The sequence below is a fragment of the Leuciscus leuciscus genome (assembly GCF_965113295.1).
Source record: "Leuciscus leuciscus genome assembly, chromosome: 1".
NCBI classification, from domain to species: Eukaryota; Metazoa; Chordata; class Actinopteri; order Cypriniformes; family Leuciscidae; genus Leuciscus; species Leuciscus leuciscus.
In genome coordinates, this window is record NC_138725.1 from 61706760 (window position 1) to 61729190 (window position 22431).

Consider the following 22431-nt stretch of genomic DNA (forward strand, 5'->3'; position numbering starts at 1 on the left):
GAAGAGAAAACGAGAGACAGAGAGAAGAGGAGGCCGCCCAATCGAGTGGGTCATGAGAATCACTGAACAAATGCTCAACGGTATGAGATACTGAGGAATAACTAGGGCTGGACGGTATATCGAGTTTGTACGATATATCGATATAATCTTTTTAAATGATATGGAATGAGGCAATACCGTTTATATCGATACAGTAGTTTGATATGAGCACATCTGAAAAATAGCATAGGACGCAGTGTGAGCTCCTGCAGTGAAAGTACTTAGTACAGTTTGTCCTAAACATGACACAAGCTTATATTAAGGGCTTCAAAATAACTGGTAAGATATAGTTAACAAGTTTTAAGCAGCTTGCCCTGTCAGATGCTCTGAAAGATACTGTTGCTGACTGACAGATAAAATACTTGCGCTGTTTAATGAGTTTAAACGTACAGTATGGAATTTTTCACCACTAGGGGTCGCTAACCTATTTACAATAACAAAGGCGTAGTTTGATGACGCAACATTTGCAAGAATTATGGATCTTGTCGTCAACGTCAAGCCGACCGATCTAATCTATGGATCTAATAATGTTTATGGATGACTGAATACATCGATGCTTTTATCATGACTGTGATATGAAGCAGTTCGGGATAGCTAAGAGACAGCTATCAGCTATCATATAAGGAATATGGACATTTCATTCTACCGAACTAACGTTACACGCGAGTGCAGAATTACTACTCACAGTCACAGGTCAGTTTATTAGACAAATTAAACGTGACGTAACGCAGCGTTGTTTCACTTGGTCTAACATTACACTATCACACGAAACTGCATTTGAATGTGTTGAAATGTATGTGTTAGTTTGTCTGTATGAGACTAGCAGTAAGCTAGATCAACATTAGAATAACATACAGATCATGTTCTAACATTTCATCATGTTGAGCTATATAACATTGATTAGTTTTATGTAAATGTGCTCACCTGTTTAATAAAGTACATGTAGAAGCGGTCGAAGTCTCGGACGTGGAGCTCTCGTTTATATACTGTCTATGGGAGCTCTAGGCATCTCGAAAACACCGCGCTGATATTGATTCTCGTTTTAGTTCTCCTCTTGTATCCAAAGTCTGCTTGCCATGGTCCATAATGTTTGAACGAAACAACAACAGCGTGCAAATAGACATTGCGAACTACCGTCAGTCGCTTTGGTTACTATCAGAGGGCTCTGGTTCATAGCTCTGGTTGCCATGGCAGTACGAGCGGAAACCAGGGACAACGCGGATATGACGCCATTGACGGCGACAAAACGGAAATAAAGAAACGGGACGTTTCTCGAATTAAATTACAAATTTATCCTGGTTTGAAAGTTGTTGGAAACAGTCGGGATAATGTAAGTACACAACTAAAAAATATATATAACATAGATATAGTGATTTTTGCTATTTTTAAAGCAAAAAAAGTTACATATTGTGGCTTTAAGATGTGGTGCTTTCCTCAGTGCTTAACATACATTTCACAGGTGTATTCTCCATCTGTACATGTTAGAAAGTCAAACAAATATGTCCATTTCACTGTCAGGAGAGGACGAGCTTCTGCCAGTGAATCTCTGCTAAAATTCAAGCTTCCGTGAATGAGCGCCGGCGCGCCAAACAGACGGAGCACAATAGAATATAAGCGCAATAATTTTGACTAAAATATACATATTGCTAAAATATTTGTTGTTGGAGAATTTTAAACCTACAAGTATATTTTATTTTTATTTTCATTTTTAGTTTAACCTTTAGTCAATTTAAAAACAAAAGCATTATTTTTGTTTTTAGATTGTAATGTTACAATGTTAGAATGTAATGTGATTTTAACCACCTTTTTGCACATAATATATTGCATAGCCTACATTCACTATATTTGTTTCCATATCCTTCAATATCAACATTGTTTGTAGGATATCATTTGGCAGGATGTGAAATATATATATTTTTTTTTTATAAATACAGATTTTCTTTATCCAAATAGAAAAATTTAGAAAGTACCGAGATATTTATCGTATATCGCCATTTAACCAAAAAATACCGAGATATGATTTTTTTGGCCATATCGCCCAGCCCTAGGAATAACATCATGGCAATAACAATGAAGTAGAAGATTGAAACACAAACTTGTTGATGGGTTACTCACGTTTGAGGCTGGGTTGGATCGTCCCCCAGGGATACATTCTCCCCTTGGATTTCGTTGAAACACTTCTCACAGAAGTGGTACCTGTCAGCAAGAAGCCCATATTTGGGTGAACTAGACCGTTCGCCAAGAGCACAGCCAATCACAGTGAGGGCACGTGGAAGCAGGCACCAATCAGGGCAGGGCAGGCCAGGAGACAGGCACACACAGGAGAAGGCAGGTTCGTCGCCGGGAGCAGCCAATCATGAAGCAGGGATTTTGTGTGGGCAGATTGATTGATTGGTTGCGTGTAAATTTCGGAGCGGATGATTGGTCACATCAAAGCAGGCCAATGCAGACATCACAAGCGTTAAAAAAGGAGGGAGAGAAAGGGGGGAGGAGGAGGGCAGAATGAATATTTTAAAAAAGTGTGAGAAACAAAACCGTTATGAGGGACAAAGAGCTAAGTGTTGGACAGGTGGAGGGGTGGGTCAGATGTAGAAGTAGTAAATGAAACCAAAAGAGAGAGAGCAGGAAGCCGAGGCAAAGCATAGACGGTCTTCCCTCACGTCCACTGAGCTCCAAAACAACCGTGATGCCCAGAGGAGCGAGGGACAACAATGGACAGAGTGAATGAGAAGAATGAGAACAGGAGCAACAGAGACCCATCATCCTTCCAGTGCATTTTAAAGAGGGTCCCAAGATTCATTACCAAAACAAAATGTGTGACAGATGAACAGTTAGTACACCCTGAAGTTGGCAGCATGAACTCTTGTGAAAGAACTAGCCAATTTTCAGAAATTTTTATATTATACATTGTGTCAATCTCAAAAAACATATCCAGGTCACATGACGCCCTAAAAATCACTATAAAAAAAGGATATTTCGCATAAAGACTGATCATTGAGATTTGACATGAGCATCATACAAATGTATTTATTTAAATGCAGCATAAAAGGCAATGCAATTACATAATAATAACAGTGTTGTTACATTACAGCCTTTTATTTTTAATGTAACAATATTGTGCTCCATTTTAATAAAAAAATCCAAATGTAATAATTTAATGTTATCTTAACTTTTTTATTATTATTATTATTATTAAAATATACAAATATAAAAGCTTATAACAATGTAATTGTTATTAAATAATATTTTCAATGTTTTACTAAAAATAATAATAAATTATATATCCCGTTTATGTTATAACCTTTTATTTTTAATAGGATTTTAATTATCAAAATTATAATATAACAACAACAACAACACAAATTAATGTTGTTATATTACATCATTTTTATTATTTATAAAATAGAAAAAAGTTAAAGCTTAACATAACACAATGTAATTGGTTATAATATAACATTTTCAATGTTTTACTAAAAATAATAAAATATATAACACAAATTAATGTTATGTTAAATAATATTATTTGGATTATTATTATCATCACTACAACATTAAAAATGTTATAATATAAACTTTTATTTTTAATGTTTTAATAATAATAATAATTATTATTTTATTATCACCATTGTTGCCTTTTTGTGGATTTTAAATAACAAATATTTAATTAAAATCTGCGTAAAGCCAAAAATATTATTATAAATAATAATTATTATTGATTTTATGCCGATTTAAAAAAAAAAATATATATATATACTATAGTAGCATTAACATACATTAGTATCATTTTATACAACTAAAGTGAGCTTCATATTAACTCTAAAGTAGCCAAATTAAAACAAAAAAAACTTTATTTGTTTAGCGCCGAAACCTGTAATTCTGGTGAAAGATACTAACCACAAAACTCTTAATCGCCTGGCAAAGACTAAGATGATGCAAGTCAGAAAATTGGCAATGATTTTCACTAACGCATAAGAGGAAGTGCATCCTTCTTATTAGCACTTTGTTTTTTGTGTTCATAGCTACCAACTGAGGTAATCAACACAAATACTTGCCAACACACCTGCCAATAAAAGTTAACTGCGAGAACATCAACGAAAAACCTCAAAACAGAATTGGAGACAAAAATGCAGACCCTCTTTAAAATGGCCATTTAAAATCAGAAAAAAGAGCAGAGATGTGAAATGTGCTCTATTTTGCCACCGAAAGTCAAATCAAGAGGCCTGAAATTCAACAACACCCTGATGTGGGAAATGTGTGCTCACAGCAGAACAGCATTTACATTTTCACAAAGCACACCTCTCACCACTTTAAAAATACTCACCTGAATCTTTTAACATACAAAAAAACACAACATCTATCACATCTGAATGTGTGTGTCTTAAAGTGTTTATGAAAGTGTTCAGAAAACCGACAGCTTTCCGAACACTTCCTTCTACCGCTGCGCTGCTTCACATGAAATTGATTTTAGGCTGAAATGCAAATGTGTGATGATATGCCTGATGAGGTCAGTAAATTACCCATCAGGCAACATAACTATTCTTATGAATATAATAACTTGCTTCAGTTTGTATGTGCAATTATAGACCCAATTTAAGTCACTTTGAACTTTCAAGTGGTTATTCTTACTCTAATATAATTGAGAACTCAATATTTGAATGGCTATACTGCATAGGATTAAGAAAAGGGTGTGAGTGATTATGCGTGTAGTGTGAATATAGTGTATAGTGTGTGTAATACTGACCTGTTCTGATAACTGAAGTACGCAGCGTCTCGGGGGATGGTGCACAGCTGTTTGCCATAGCAGCATAGAGTTTGAGGAGAAAACTCCAACTGAGAGACGGAAAAAGAGGGATAAAGGGGTTCAAAGAAAGAGAAAGAGAGTGGGGTTTTTGGTCAGATAATGATATTAAAGCAATAAACCACAATCCACCTCACAATGTGCCAAACACCACAACTTAAACGTGGTAGAAACACTGTAATAAGTGGCATAATGCTTTTGTACATAACAATTGTCCTTGATTGTCATATTTCTATTTAATAAAAAAATAAAAAATAAAGTATAATAATAAAAACAGTACCAATTTATAATAATATAGTACATATTTAACATACATTTCTTGCTGGAAGAATCATTGTATGTTAATTAACAATAATAATAATAGGTCTATTATAAAATAAGTTTGGTATTATATGATAGTGTATTAAAATCTCATTAATTAATAAGAATAGTAAGTATTTATAATCATATAATAATGCATTTTAACATACATTTAATGTTAAGTATTAACTAAACTGCTTGCTGGAAGAATCACTGTATATTTCAAAATAATAAGAAGTTATATTATTAAATTTGGTATTAAATAGTAGTATATTACATTATTAATGATAATAATAATAAGCATTTAACATACATTTAATGCATTGCAATTTTGCTTGCTGGAAGAATTACTGTAAATAATAAAACAATTATACTACTAATGATAGTTATCTTTTTAAATAAGTTTGGTATAATATGGTAGTTTATTGTAATTCATATTAATAAATAACAATAGCAAGTATTTATAATAATATAATAATGCATATTTACACAATTATATCACAATAATGCATATAACATACATTCAAAGCAAATATTAACTACTGCTTGCTGGAAGAATCGTAGTAATGAGTTAATTATGACATTTCTGTATTAAATGGTAGTATATTACAATATACTTAATTTTTATTGTAATTGTAATATACTTACATTATTAATGCTAATAATAAGCATTTAACACACATTTAATGCATTGGAAGAATTACTGCTAATAATAATAATAATAAAACAATGATACTACTAATGATAGTTGTATAGTACCAAACATATTTAATCATGTTCGTATAGTATTATTATTATCACATTAATAATAATAAAAAAATATAATAACAGTAAAAATAATGATTATTATTAGCATTAATGCTAATTAATGTGCATCACAAAAACCGTGATGCACACACACACGGCTCACCTTCCTTCCACAGCAGTACCCCATTTCCTGCATAACGGGGTCTATTTCCTGTTCAAACACCTCGGCCAGTTTGGAGCAGTATTTATATACCCGTGACGTCTTCCTGTTATATAGCCAGGCGTTATTGAACATCAGCCACACGTCGTCCACGTACTGCCAGGGCTCCTGGTACTGACCCGTGTCCAGCTTACGCTTAATAGTGGACAAGTCCATCGGGTTTTTTACTATGTCAAAGTAGTCCTGGAGGACGGAGTCCAGACCACAGCAAGCAGCGTGAAGGATGAAGGCCATCATTGTCATTATCATCATGAGATGAAATCAAGTTCCAGTCAGACGCAGCGATGGATGGTGGCCCGGCGGGTTGAGAATCAGGGGGAGAGAAGAGGGTGCAGGGGGACAATGTTGAGCGCTGTAGAAGAGGTTCACATGCACAAACAGAGAAAAACGTAACAGACTCCCACTGCCTCACTCAAATCTGTACCCTATTTATCTCCCGTTCTCCCACACACACAGAAAAACACACAGAAATCTGGGCCAGCGCCAGCGATGGCAGACGAACTGGGGTGGGCAAAGATATTTGAACATAATATGGTCAGATAGTAGTTTGAATCGCATTGAAAATGTCAAGAAATGCCTGGAAAATTATATTTTGCGTAAAGAAAATCAAGCAAACTTTTAAGACTTTAAGACAATTTAATTTAATATCATTGTATTAAATGACAATTAACCTCCCCACGCGGTACTGATATATTGCTTAAATTGAAAGTATACATCATAGAAGTATTAGCAGTAAAAAAAAATGATGATTTTAAATAATAATTATTATTATTATTGTTATGATAACAAAAAAAATATATATTTCTTAATCTAGATTAAAAAAATTAAGACAGATGTGCTTAAGTGTCACAATAAATATATATAAATATATATATATATATATATATATATATATATATATATATAAAGAGTTCAGATGCAAAAGCCTCTAAGTGCCATCTGAAATTTTCTTCTAGAATGATCATTTTTATCAAGTTCGTATATTTAAGTTCAGTAATTTCACTTAAATGGCAATGAAAAGTCCCAAAAATAAACTTGATTTACTTTATGCTAAATATAATTTATTGTTTTTCTTTTGATTTTGGGGTGAAATATGATCCGGGTATTTCTTCATGAGATTCACCCTGTAACCATTAGGAATGTAATTCATTGCTCTGTCATCATTTTTAGTTTTAAGCAAAAGTTTATTAATTTTAAATCCAAGTAGTATTCATTTCACATCTGGAGGACAGCCTGGATGAAAAATGAATCCATTTCGCCAAACAAACAGGGTTTCTAGGGGGTGATGTTGGCAGGGTTAGCGTTTAGGGTACAGTAAGCTGAGGTGAGCACAAGCGAGGTGATATCGTCACAGACACATTAAATTACATCAGCGCAGCTATGAGCGTTTACACGACAAAGCACAGCAGGACTCCCTTCTTTACAGTCCAACAGCACAAATCATCAAAGACACAGTAAAAATACATTCCTTCAAGGTGTCGACCCCACAGTACTCAGGTTGTGTGCCACAAAGAGGATTTTTTTTTATTGACTTGTGATGCTAATAAAAACTTGAGTTTTACAGCAATTTACTTTGAGGTTTTGGTTCATATCAAACGATCTCTGCATGGTTCCTGTAACCACCAGCAGTATCTGACATGTTGCAATAACATCTATTAAAATATTGAAATTACAGTGTTTACAATAGTCACCTGATCTAGGCCCACACAACCATACGAGTCCTTCAAACTGACGCGACGGGGGCGACACCAATGCCAGGACAAACAGGTGTTTCAAACAAACATACATGAACAAACACTGATCTGATACCAGTGAAGAGAGTGAATAAACCCAGAATCATTATAAGCACTTTTAAGTTACACATGAAAATTATAGAGTTATTTTATCTTCAGGGTTCCCACACCTTTTGACCAATAAATGTCTGACTTTTTTAGTTGTCTAGCTGATAACTGGACGAGGATCTTTGTAGACATTTTGTTCAAATTTACTTTGTATTTTTGGTGATATTTGGTGGCAGTGGTGGGATGGCTAACTGCAAAATGGTGCCGAAAGTTAAAATTTTAGGTCAAACATCACTCTCTTTGTCTGTATTGTTTGCTTGTCATACCTTAAATGGAGCCAGTGCATCATTTCATCAAATCACTGCTAAAGCAGCAAAATAACCAGAATAGCAGGAAACTCATATTCAGTCAACTGATCCCATCATGCAACACATGACAATAAACATTTGTGGCTATTTAACACAAATGAAAGCCAATTGTACTTGATCAGTGTATATATTTTAATCTGCTATGCTGGTTATAGCCAAAAATAAAATAAAAAATTTGGCCATAACTCTGGGGATTGATGGTAGACTTAGCATGAGGCTTTTATGTGGCAAAATAAAACAAATGTGATGGATCAAAGCTCAGGTTAAAATAATGAGCTACATGGAGTTTAAGCAGATGACAGCAAAAACTACACTAAACGAACAAAGACAATAAGGCCAGCACAGGTTATGAGATCATTCAGAGCGGTTTCATTTTGTTGATAAGATTCAAAACAAACAAGTTCAAAGTGGCAGTTCATTTTCACCATTTCAGTGTAACTACATAACATTCCTCAGTTTAAGTAAATTGCTTAAATAAAACAAAATTAAAAGCTTAAGTCTGTAATATTTGCAGCATTAACATCACCATTGGATTAAAAAATAATAATAATTTCAAACAAGTTTCCCAAACATCCTGTCAGCCACTGGTTCACAAAAAAAAAATATATATATATATATATAAATTTAGTCCCACCCCAACCCCATTGGTTCAATCAAAGTTGTGCTGTTGGACTGGTCAAAAAAATGGCTCAAGTCACATCAGCACATTAATCTAAAATTTTAATGTGAAAAGAATGGCAAACATCAGCTTTAAGGTTTTAAATCCTCCTGATGTGTCTTTTTTACGGGATGAAGACACATTGACCGCAAGAACAGATGTTCATAGTCTGCGCTGCCTTATTTTCACTCTTTTCTGACAGAAACGCTACAAAAGCAAATTTGCAACGTCTCTCTCACATTCACACACACGAGACAACAGCAGGCAGAAGAGGAAGAGAGGGGTAAAGGTAAAAAAAAAAAAAAAGAAAGAAAAGGTAATGAGACTAGAACTGAAAAGTGCTAGGTTGTTTGTAGCATAATGCGTGCCAGCGCAGGCCCTTACCAGGTTAGTTTTGTTACTAGTTCGAATACGTACGGGTATTCCCAGTAACTGGGGGTCCACCGGCTGCCGGAAGGGCAGCGACTCTGGGTCCTGTCTGTACAGAGCTTCCAGAGTGGGCATTAAAGCCTGGCGGAGCTCGTCGGGCTTAAAGACTGATGGAGAGGAAGGAAATGAAGGAAGCAGCAGAGTCAGGAATCAGGTACATATTCATATGAAAATCATAAGTACTGATTTCAAAGCAGTGTTTGTCCTTCATATTAAAACTGCGAAAAAGGAATATGAACAAGCACCTGCTGATTCTAGATCAGAATTAGTAGATTTCATGCAATGAGACCTGATGTTTTTCCATAGTTTTAACACCATATAAAATGAATTACAATGGTGTTTTCCCTTTTTGTAAGATGCTTTGGTTAATGAATTTATGCAAATTATATAAGAACGTCTGTAGGATCCTTAAAGGTGAAGAATATTATTCATGTGCCACTAGTTTCACCAAACAGAATAATGAAAAAAACATTTCCCAAACAGCCCCCGGTATAACAGGTAGTCAAGAAACAGAAAGTCCCACGCTAAACTCACACCATAGAGCGAGGCCTTGGATCCAGACGTATTTTCCCATATGTACTTTTTGAAAGTCTTTAAGAGATATAAGCAATGAACCAAATAAACCAGCTATCACAACATTACACACTTTGATTTAAAGTACAATTATTAGGAAATTAGACAAAAAGACAGAGGTACAACACCGTGTATTTGATAGTTTTAATGAGGGAAAGAACTACAATCCCATGAAGCACTGTGAATGACAATCGAACTTAAACTATTGATTTAAAAATGACACATACACATATATACCGGTATATATAAATGACAATGTTTCGAAAGCACCACGTTTACAGTCTACCTAAGGCTTGCATATAGTTTTCTCAGCACATTACACTTGCAAAGGTATTTTAACATAGAAAAGCCACATCACCTTTAAGGATGAAAGATTTACCCTAAAACAAAAGTATCTATGAATGTGTGGACGAGTTTGTTTTACCTTTCTTCTTGCTTTGTGTGTTTGCGGGAGTGCTGTTCTCTTCCTCTTTGAGTTCGGTTTTGACCTCCGGCTTCTTGTCCTCAGCTGTCGACCCAGTCGATGTTTCCATTGGTTCTGTCTTGCATTCATCACCTGCGGGTTCCTCCTTCTTTATCTAGCAGACCAATCAAAATAAGGTTAGGGAATGAATCTCGGATGAAGTCTCGGATTTAACAGATGTAAAAGTGTATTTTTGTTTTAGATGTAAGTGTGTTTTCCTGCTCACCTCTGGCTTCTCCGTCTTAATCTCAGTCTGCATGGCGGCCATTTTCCCTGAGGCCTTATCCTCCATCTCATTCTCATCCTCTTCTTCCTGCTTGACCTCAGTTTTGGGGTCAAGTGGGGCGGAGGGCTCGGATGATGTCAGTTGTGAGCTAGGGTCAGCACTGCTGACCGATGCAGGAGTTGAGGCCTGACCGTCTGCAGTCAGAGACGACTTCTGAGACAGCTGAGGATGGGAACAAACAAAAGGAGGAGCAGCGTAAGAGCAAGTAGCCAAAACAAGAAGCAAGTCAGGAGGAAAGAGAGAACAGTCAATGGCAAACAAAAGTCAGTAGGAACAGCCCCTCCAAAAAAAAAAAACAACAGCAGCTTAGGAGCTAATAGAGAAACAAATGTTAGAACAAGTCAACAGAAATCAGTCGAGTAAAAGAGAACAGCCAATAGCAAACAAAATCTAATATAAGAGCAATTGTTCCACAGCTTCCCGCAGCGTTGGTCTGGTTTCACACTTACTCAGTTCTATCAAACCCCCACGGATTTGCGGTCATCTTGCGTCATCAAAAACGTGTAGAGTGTTATTTAATATGGTGCTATTATGGGCAGAAGAGTGAATGGCACTTGTCACCGTATGTTGCAAGAAAGCGGCTTCTCTGATGCGCGCAAACGGGCTTGTTCGAGGAGACGGCTGATTTCGGGTCATTCATTTGCTGCTCTGATTACATTCACTTACGCGGAACGCTCACTCTCGCTCTTATCAAATCTTCACCGCTGTTATCCCCTACACACGTTTCGTTGAATTAATGACGTCGTCATCAGCTACAATGCAAGTGCATGTTACTTTACTTCCCAAACAAGTGCAGACAAGAGTTAAAGGGATAGTTCACTTTGAAATGAATTTTTGGTATGTTTTAGCTTACCTCAAGGGCATCCAAGATGTAGGTGTCTTTTTTTCCGCAGTAGTTTCAATTTTGATATTTTTAGGTCAAACCGGTCTTGTCTGTCAGTCATATAATGCAGGTCTATGGTCACCACCTCAAAGAGCATGCACAGAGTCCAAATTAAAACAATTCCCCGTCGTCCAAATTAAACAATTCCCCATCGTAAGTACACATTGATGGCCCAAGACACGAAACAAGCGGTTTGTGTGAGAAAACGAACAGTATTTATATCGTTTTTACCACTTATACACAGCCATGTCGAAGTGATCTGATCTGACGTGTGCGCAGACTGGTGCATAGATATATACACTAGATGTCGCCTTAAAGACATTCGTTCCAATGACCTACCGTAGAGACAAGGCGACATCTAGTGTGTATATATCTATGCACCAGTCTGCGTACACGAGAACAGCCAGTGACAAAGAAAAGGAGGATCTGACAAAGGAACTGCTGAACAGAATAAGAGAGAACAGACAGACACATAAGAGACACTAAAGCCCAAAGTATACTTTGGACGTCTGCGTTTTGCGACTGTCCGAGAGGCTTAATTTTTGTCATCAGGACGGTTCGCGGACGTCTGCGTGCAGCCCAATTTTTGGCTGCACCCAAAATTGCATACTTCCCTAATATATAGTAGGCAAAAAACGGTATGTGGTAAAAGTATTATGTACGAATACACAGTACTCATAAAAGAGTATAGGCAAAAAGTCCCCGGATGACCTACTTCTAGCGAGATTCTGAAGTGTGCCACGGGAGAGGATTTGTGAATGGCAGTGAAGCAACACAACTAATGCTGGTAGGTCACCTGAATGGTCTGGATTACATTCATACTAGTAAGCATTATTATTTTCAACAATAATAGCGCTCTATTAAATGATTTATTCTTTCAGAATATCTGTTGTCTGTTAGATTTTTTCTGGATTCTGAGTTGTATTATTTAATACAAATGTATTATCAAAAGAATTGTGGTAATCAAATGAATGCTCTCAAGTTTAAAGGCCTGTTCACACCAAGGACAATATCTATAATGATAAAGATATAGGGCCATATTTTCTAAACAGGGTAAATTAGCGTGCAAGAGCCATTCTAAAAAAGCACAGATGGGAATGTAAAGTTCTGCACGTGATCTACTGACGATGCGCAAATTAAAGAACACAGACACAGCCGGATCATTTCCATAATGACCAACACAATCCAGCAAGAGCAGCGCAAATTAGCGTCTGGTTTAAGACATGCTTTTTTTGGGCAGTAAATAACGGCGCAAATACCAGTAAATTGACTAGCGCAAACCTTAGTAAATCATCTTGCGTGATTCATTTAAATACTCTCCTCCCATCAATTTTGTGTCTGAAAGGGAAACTGCTACAAATGCATATGCAATTAGGTGCTTACAAAGCATATCGTTGGAATCACTTTCACAACAATTTTTTTCCAGCTGCTGAACAAAACATTGACAGCGAATTAGAATCCATCCAGCTTTAAGGAGCTTGAGCATTTAAAGCGTCAGACGACATAATTGCAGAGCATGCTTAGAATAAATAGAACGATATCGTCCGTTGATGTAGACGCTAATATAGATATTGTTATAGTTATCTTTATAGGGCTGTCGATTTAACTATCGACTATTAACTGTCGATTAGTTATGGAAAAATAACATGCTAAAATGATTTAGCACCTAACACATTTAATGCACCAGCCCAGCCCCAGACCTACTTTGGTCATCTTACATTTGTTTCATACAGTTGGATTGGTGACGAACATGAAGCAGGGCAATTTGTCCCGAATAGCACGAGTGTAAATGTGATATTGATTTTATACAACAGTTCAATAAAGAAGAATGAGTTAATATAGTGTTATATTTTAGACACGATAGTCTGTTTTTGCTCAGTTTTGCAGACTAAAATATTATCTATAAAGTCAGAGCAGAACTCAGTGGTGTTTCTCTTCTGAATGAATCCATGGTTTGAGTGAATCAATCGGGTGAACCAGTGATTCAAATGACCAATTCATAAAGAGAGGCTTAATTCCTGAATGAATCAGCCATTTGAGAGAAAAATAGACATTTACCACCACCTACTGGCAGTTTCTTATTTAGTGTATCATTTCATTAAAAAAAAAAATTCATATTTTGAGGATAGTTTTACCCTGGCAAGCACAAGTTAAATTTGCTCAGCGAGTTACTCTGGTGTTGAGTAATGATGCTCATTAAATATGCCCCTCGATCTGAGCTGCACCAATCACATCGGGTTATCTGATATAGGCGGGCCAGAGGCGAGCTAAACAAATGACGACAGCGCGTCGAAGTCATTAGTAAACATTGCAAGATGGCTATGGATGAACACCAGTTGTTTGAAACGGCTTTGGCCGCTACAATGAACAAGTTAGACATGGCTTTTTATCTAAAACAGGAACAGAAGACGCCGCTCGAATCGTTCCTTTGCAAGAAGGACGTTTTTGCTGTTTTGCCGACCGGATACGGCAAGAGTCTAATCTACCAGTTAGCTCCGCTGGTAGCTAAGCGTATGGGGTTTATTGTTGTGATTGGTCGCAGTGTTATCCTATTGCATGCAGTGAGATTTTCAAATGCATGCTTGGTGCCGCCCCTCAAGCTGGGCGATTTTCATTAGTCAACGCCAGACCATTAATCTTTTAGATTTAGGTCTGGATTTCCAGGCTAGGATAGTTTGGCCAAAACTTTTAATTCATTTTATTTACATTTACTCACGCTCATGGTTGTTGTAGCTTAAAAATTGGTGTAATAAATTCTATGTTGAATAAAATAAAATATTTCTTTCTAAAACTACTTTTTATAATGTCCATTTGATCCTTTTCTCATTTAAACACCATAATGACTTCAAAATTATCTTTTGGGGGTCATTTCTTATACTAATTAGATTAATTAATCGTCACATCATGTACTTAATTCGATTAAAAATGTAATCGCTTGACAGCCCTACTTTATAGTTATTGTTCTTGGTGTGAACAGACCTTAGCCTTAATAAAATTAAATTTGAACGATTCCTTGAGACGTCTTGCACAATGGTTTACAGTTTAAATAAAAAGTAAAAACATGGACGGAATTCTGTGATATTTAAAAAATACTGTTTCAATAAACTGTATTATTACTGTTATTACTTTTAGAAGTCCATTCTACTGTACAATAGTAATACATTTTAAGAACCTTTGCTTTGCGGAGTTGTAGCGAAGACTTTTGAGATCCTTTGTGTATCTGAAGATGAAGTTTAAGTGGACTGTCCTCATATAGCGAGACGACAGACGCTGAAAACACCACGAGCGGCACGCGTGCTTGAGTAAGTGTGTAGCAGACAAAACTGCTCCATTCACTTACACAGAGACACGCAGAATAAATATTTCAATAGCAGTCTTTTTGGGGTTATACATTCACAAACATTTGTAAAGCCCTATATCTGATCTTTTCATCCAAATTTGACCAAATTCCGGGTCCACAATTTTGTCTGCATTTTCCGCATCGCGGAAATCATAGGGCCCTAAATTAATAGCAGATCCAAACAAAAATTCAGTGAGACATACAAGTCAACCTATGAGAAGATGTGAGGATACAAGCAAAAACACCCTAAACAAACACATTCTCGATTGTGATACTCACAGGAGTGTGTGGGTGTGCACAAAGCCCGTGGGCGTTCTGGGAAGGCACAGATGACGCTAGCCCTGTTTGGGGGCCTCCAGCGGCTCCGCCCCCATGTGATTGCTGCTGTAGCTGACTGGCTTTTTCTGAGCCCACCCCCTGTGCCATCGAGGGCAGCTGCATTGCAGGTGGGGCCATAGTGGTTGAAGAAGTGGGGGTGTGGGGCTGGGGAGTCTGGTTACCCGGCAACTGCGGGGGCGTTTGGTGCGGGGCAGGGGTAGGGGTGCGGCTGCGAGCGGGAGAAGGGGAGTTTTGGCGTAAGGGAGGACAGTGCGCATGCAATCCAGGCTGTGGAGCAGGTGGGGGGAGGTTGGACGGAGGCCCCTGAGGGCCAACAGCGGCTCCAGAGCCAGAGACTGCAGACTGAGTTTGAGCAACTGGACTTCGAGCAACTGGACTTCTGACTGCCTGCGATGGAGGAGTGGGCATCTGATTCTGAGAGAGGAAAAAGACAAGAGTTAACTGGGTGGTATTACTACACATCAAGAGCTGGGCGATCCATTTATTTTTTACGACATATTCCTGATAGTTTTGTTGGTGCTATAACATCAATACTGCAGTGATCACAAGTTTCCTGAAGACTGTTTCATGGCTGCTTCTTGTTTCACCAATCTCTAATCAGTTCTTTCGAACCATCAGTTACAATGAATCTGTTCAATAACTGATTCAGTAATTCACTTGGGTCACCTCATGCATTAAAATGTTTGTGTATAACCATGTATATTGGAACATATAAATAAATATGTCACCTTTATTTATATAGCGCTTTTTACAATACAGATAGTTTAAAAGCAGCTTTACAGTGATAACAGGAAAATAATGCAACAGGGTTTGTTTATGCTATAAAGCAGATCTAGAAGAAAATAGTGTCATAGTCCAGCTTAAAGGGGTAGTTCACTTTGAAATACATTTTTGGTATGTTTTAGCTTACCTCAAGGGCATCCAAGATGTAGGTGTCTTTTTTCCGCAGTAGTTTCAATTTTGATATTTTTAGGTCAAACCGTTCTTGTCTGTCAGTCATATAATGCAGGTCTATGGTCACTGTCTCAAAGAGCATGCACAGAGTCCAAATTAAAACAATTCCCGTCGTCCAAATTAAACAATTCCCCATCGTAAGTACACATTGATGGCCTAAGACATGAAACGAGCGGTTTGTGTGAGAAAACGAACAGTATTTATATCGTTTTTACCTCTTATACACAGCCATGTCGAAGTGATCTGATCTGACGTGTGCGCAGACTGGTGCATAGATATATACACACTAGATGTCGCCTGGTCTACGGCAGTTCATTGGAACGAATGTCTTTAAGGCGACATCTTGTGTATATGTCTATGCACCAGTCTGCGTACACATCAGATCAGATCACTCGGACATGGCTGTGTATAAAAGGTAAAAACGATATAAATACTGTTCGTTTTCTCACACAAACCGCTCGTTTCGTGTCTTAGGCCATCAATGTGTACTTACGATGGGGAATTGTTTAATTTGGACGACGGGGAATTGTTTTAATTTGGACTCTGTGCATGCTCTTTGAGATAATGACCATAGACCTGCATTATATGACTGACAGACAAGAACGGTTTGACCTAAAAATATCAAAATTGAAACTACTGCGGAAAAAAAGACACCTACATCTTGGATGCCCTTGAGGTAAGCTAAAACATACCAAAAATTTATTTCAAAGTGAACTATCCCTTTAAATTAGTTCAGTGATGGTTGAAAAGAACAGCATTTATTTGAAATAGAAATCTTTTGTAACATTATAAATGTCTTTACTTTTTATCAATTGTATGTGTCCTTCCTAAATAATAGTGTATAAACAGTTTTTTTTTGTTTTTTTTCAATGTTAATGCTGGGCTACATCATCCATCCTTATTTCCACCCTAACATTAAGTTTTATGAGTATACTTAAGTACCACTAAATCACACACAACATTACTAAACACAAGAGGTGAAACATGAAACAAAAGAGGTTTCAATGAGACAATTCTAACTTAATAATCTCAAGTTATGCTAAATCTCAATGAACAAGTAATTAAAAATTGAGCATGTTAGTCAATGTTTATTGTCTTTCACAAGAGATTATAACAGAAAAACTGTTATACACTCTTATAACCACCAAAAGACGAATCATATTAAAGTATTAGATGCATTAGAGACATCAAACTGTATTGAGTTGTAAACTGTATCATCAAACTGTATCATCAAACTGTACTGACATCAAACTATTGTACTGTACTGTACTAATGATTCATGATATGAATGTGCTTTAATAGCTGACCTGTGGTATGGCTCCCTGCCCTGCAGGTTGGTTCAGGCCACCCACACCCTGGCCCAGTCCGGCACCCGTGCCTGGAAACTGGTTCTGCATGTACTGGTTTTGTAACTGGGGTACGTTGGGTTGAGCCATTCGAGGTGTTCCCTGCATACTCATCTAAAAATACACAATAAAGACACCAAATAAACACTTTAAGTTAAATCAGTCGTTCCCCTTCAGGTCACAAATGAGTTTACCTGATTGAGGTTTGTTCCCATCGGCAGGGGCGGCGTTGCCCTTTGACCCATTGGCTGCTGCATCCCCACCTGGGCAAACTGATTCATTCCTGCATGGGTGAGCGAGAATGAAAGTCACAAAAAAAGACAAACACAAAAATATGGACTTATTTAAGGATGTTCAAAAGAACTGTTCTTCAACTACAGACCATTTAGTGAGTGTGCCATACCAGCAGGATTCTGCATGCGGTTGGCCATCGGATTGGGTCCAGGGGCTTGAACTAAGGGCGGATCTGAATGGGGACCATCTAGGGGAGATCAGAACATCCATTACAACCATTCCATGCGATCAATAACAAAAATCTGTATCCGATTGCGCTCGGGCGGCAACTATGTGATATGTACTTTTTCTGCGAAATAATACAGGAATGTTCACCGGATGACTTTAATAGCTACATTTCTAAAGAATGAATCATTCTAGAATGAGTGGGGTGATTTTATTGGTGAGTGCAAAATTAAATAAAAGTTGGGAATTTATTTTTTTAAGGCCCGTCCACACCAAGGACGATAACTATAAAGACAACGATGAAGATATAGCTCTAAAAATCATTCTAAATATATCAAAGAATACCAGAATGTACACCAAAACTATAAATGGCACAGAGAAACTATTTTTTCCAGCTGATGAACGATAACAACATTGACAGCCAATCAGAATCCATCCTGCTTTAAAGAGCTTGAGCTTTAAAAGCAACAGACAACAAAACTGCAGCGCGCGGTTATAATAAAAATAAATAACAATTTCATGTGTTGGTGTGGACGCTAATATAGTTATCGTTACCTTCATAGTTATTGTTCTTGGTGTGAATGGGCCTTTACTCCTGAAGACTTTTTTGAGCTAGAGCTTTTGATCCTTTCAGAGCTGGACGATATTTTGGGTTAACTCTTTACAGGAACCAACTCAAAACTCTTTCAGTAACCATAAAGTGAGTTAAAAAACAGAAACAAAAAAACTATTTTTAAATAATCCAGTATAAAATAATATTAATTGGGATTTTTATTGTGATTATTATTAAATTATATATATTAAACAAAATAATACTGTAATACTCCAATTTTTGTATCTTAAAATAAGAAATTGAGAAATAAAAAATTATATTATTTTATAGTACTGCTGTAAAATTATCAATACGGATATTTAAGTCTTAATTTACAAACGTTAAAGTCACCATGAAAGATTTATACGTGCGGATTCATATTTTTCAAAAGTAAAAACTTGTAAATTGATCAAAATGACTTCCGGAGCCCTCTTGCAATGTCATCTCTTCTCTTCTCTGATGATGTGTTTACTGGCGCGGGGGCGGGACAAACTGTCACTCGCATGACATCACAGCAATAGCAAACCACAACCATCCAATCAATTCCCTGAGGACAAAATTTTGTTGTTGTTTGAGAAGCCGTTTCACTCAAATAGACGTCACAAAAGGGAAGAAAAGACTATCTCAACTTCCGTTTCATGCATCAAGTTTTTATTTTGACGGGTAGCCACACATGGCTGTATGCAGGTGTGTATGTGTACGTACTAGGCAGCTGTGCCTGGTTCATGCCAGCTGGTGCTTGAGGTAGAGCACTGTTGGGCATGCCAGGCTGAGCTGGCACCATACCCTGCTTCTGCAGTCGGGTTCTCCTCTTCTCCTCCAGCTCCTTCTGAATCTTATAAATCTTCTCCGCCAACAAGTGGTAATACTCCGCCTGGAAGAGATAAACATTCATGAAGAAAATCATTCTTACAATTCGGTTTAAAACATGTACACTGATTCAGTTCAAAGTCTTTTTCGTGCGCTTTTAGTGAAGACAGAAAAATGTATGGACGTATTTTATGCCTGGTTAGGCTGTTTTTTTCAGTGTTCTGTCCATGATCTGTGTCATGGGTAAAAAATGAAGAAACAAGTGATTCTGTCAATTCATTCATATATTCTCCAAATATAACCCACAGACATGAGACTGACTGTGCAAGCGTTTTCTTACCCTGCTGTTTGCAGATTCATACATGTCACCCTCCACTTTGCGTGCATAAGCTACAAGATTTTCCATCCGCCGATCCTTCAGTGCTGCAGGGTCTGGAGTGGGGAAGATAGCCTGCACACTACTCACACACACACACACACACACACACACACACACACACACGTGACTGAGAACGAGCTCATGGAATTAAACAGCACCTTATATGTGACTTTCCAGTTGTGTGTGATTGGTACATATTGATTTTTAAAACATTTTATGGAGAGTGAGCACGAAATCATCATATTAGAATGATTTCTGAAGGATCATGTGACGCCAAAGACTGGAGTAATGATGCTGAAAATTCAGCTTTACCATCACAGTAATAAATTACAATTTAAAATATATTCCAAATTGAACCTGTTATTTTAAAATGTAATAATATTTAACAATATTACCATTTTTAATAAACATTTTCGACATTAATTTCTAATAATGGGTGCATAAAATTACAGTAGTTGGTCTAAGTGGGTGTGGGTGTGGGTGTGGGTGTATCACTCACAGTTTGTGTACGAGGTGATTCCGGAGATCCTGTGTGATGTCTTCATGCCAGTTCTTCCTCATTCCTGCAGAGGGGGGCGTGGCCGTCGCTACAGAACCCATGTTACCAACACCAGAGGCGTCATTCATCAGACTGCAAGAGAGAGACAACCCATCAAACATCAACGTTAAACTTTCATTGACCAACTATTTAAACCAGGTGCCGGTCCACTGAACCGCAGTGATGTTCAGTACCTCTGAGCCGTCATGTTCCTGTGCAACATGCCGTCAGGCAACATTCCCGAATGCTGGTTCGTCATCGCCGCCCCGGCTCCACCGTTCACTCCCATTGAGTTCCCACCTGCTGGGGAACACAGTATAAGACATCATAGGTAAAACATGCGAAATAAACTTAATTCAAAGTGAAAACAAGTTTTTTTTTTTGTTTATTCATAAAATTGAGGTTTAAAAAGGGTAGTTGCAAAGCTGTCTATGGGAGGGACAGAAAGCTCTCCGATTTCATTACAAATATCTTTCTGTTCCGAAGATGAACGAAAGACTTACGGGATTGGAACAACATGAGGGAGAGTAATTAATGACACAATTTTCATTTTTGGCCAAACTAACCCTTTAACAAATATTTTCTTGTTTTAAGCATAAACCTACTTAAAGCTGCAATATGTAAAAAAATTCTCCGCTAGGGGTCGCTAACCTCTTCCAGTAACAGAGCCGTTGGTTGATGACGCAGTGATAAGCGGAATCATGGGACTTGCTGTCATGCTGATGGATCTAATAATGTTTATGGATGAGTGGATCACTGATGTTTTTAACATGACTGTAGAATAAAGCAGGGCGCGATAGCTAATGAGGGACAGATATCAGCGCCACACGCGAGTCCCGCGGATATAAAGGAATAAGGACATTTTATTCTACCGAACTACACGCCAGTGCTGAATTAATACTCACACGGATCAGTTTATTAGACGAATGAAACTTGTGAGGTAACGCAGCGCTGTTTCACTTGGTCTACGCTATCACACTAAACTGCATTTGAGTGTGTTGAAAGTTATAATGTTATTCTATGTGTTAGTTTGTCTGTATGAGACTAGCAGTAAGCTAGATCAACATTAGAATAACAATGATCATATTCTAACATTGATTAGTTTTATGTACATTTGCTCACCTGTCTAATAAAGCACATGCAAGAGCCATGTGCATAAAGTACATGCTCACCTGTCTAATAAAGTACATGCAGAGTAGCATGTACATAAAGCTCTCGGCATCTCGAAAACGCCACGCTGATTTTGATCCTCGTTTTAGTTCTCCTTTTGTCCCAAAGTCGGCTTGTCATGGTCCATAATGTTTGAACGAAACAACAACAGCGTGAGCGTGCCGCTAGACGTAACGCAGTTGTCCACGTCTGTCGCTGTGGTTACTATGGCAGTACGAGCGGAAACCAGGGATAACGCGGATATTTCGTCATAGACAGGCGACAAATGAACCGGGTCGAGCCAATATTTAAAAATGGAATTTCTCTGAAATTAAAAATCTTTGGGAACTTTTGGGATATTGTAAGTACACAACTGCAGGAAATATATCACACCATGCAAGTGATTTTGGGATATTTTATTACAAAAAATCTATATTGTACCTTTAATTATTTTTTTCAGCAAACAAGACTTAATATCTGAAGTATGTGCATCTTGATTTAAGAATAATCTGATATTTGTACTGGAAAACAAGCCATGAATTAGTATGAATTATTATTTTTTTACAGTAAGTAAGGATGTACACCAAGATCGCGATACGGCTTAATGTGATTTTATAGAAATTGCAATGCAAACGTTTCAATTTAATTAAATGTATGCGCTTGCATGTTTCAGTGTGTTTATATGCATGATAATCTCATTATCTGCCGGAGTTTGCAGCAGCTCGGTTTACAGTAAATGCTGCTCCACACAAACTCCATCTCTGCATCTGCATTTGCTTAATGCATCTCATCATTCTTGTAATGAGAAGCGCTTAAAAGAGAAGCATTAGGGGCTTTGGTGGTTTGAAAATGAAGAAATTAAGACAGCCATAAATATTAGAAGTGTAATAATTGTAAAATAATGTAACGTAAAATAAAATTATTATTATTATTATATTATCCTATCCATAAATACTCTATTTTATTTTACATTGAAATAT

The 22431-nt window shown here is 37.2% G+C and overlaps 1 protein-coding gene and 1 long non-coding RNA gene across 2 annotated transcripts in view; one reads left to right on the plus strand and one right to left on the minus strand.

Moving 5' to 3' along the window:
- Window positions 1–22431, minus strand: part of ep300b (EP300 lysine acetyltransferase b) — a 42979-nt gene that overhangs the window by 7987 nt on the left and 12561 nt on the right. The window contains 14 exon segments of the mRNA XM_082165969.1: window positions 2155–2235; window positions 4781–4869; window positions 6048–6287; window positions 9329–9447; window positions 10338–10491; window positions 10603–10824; window positions 15165–15638; window positions 17486–17638; window positions 17719–17807; window positions 17907–18005; window positions 19281–19449; window positions 19726–19843; window positions 20264–20395; window positions 20497–20605. Of these exon segments, the coding sequence (XP_082022095.1) occupies window positions 2155–2235; window positions 4781–4869; window positions 6048–6287; window positions 9329–9447; window positions 10338–10491; window positions 10603–10824; window positions 15165–15638; window positions 17486–17638; window positions 17719–17807; window positions 17907–18005; window positions 19281–19449; window positions 19726–19843; window positions 20264–20395; window positions 20497–20605 (2248 nt within the window).
- LOC309496082 lies at window positions 3–21987 on the plus strand. The gene is made up of 2 exons (XR_014204956.1): window positions 3–1149; window positions 21652–21987. It is a non-coding gene; the product is annotated as an uncharacterized lncRNA (long non-coding RNA).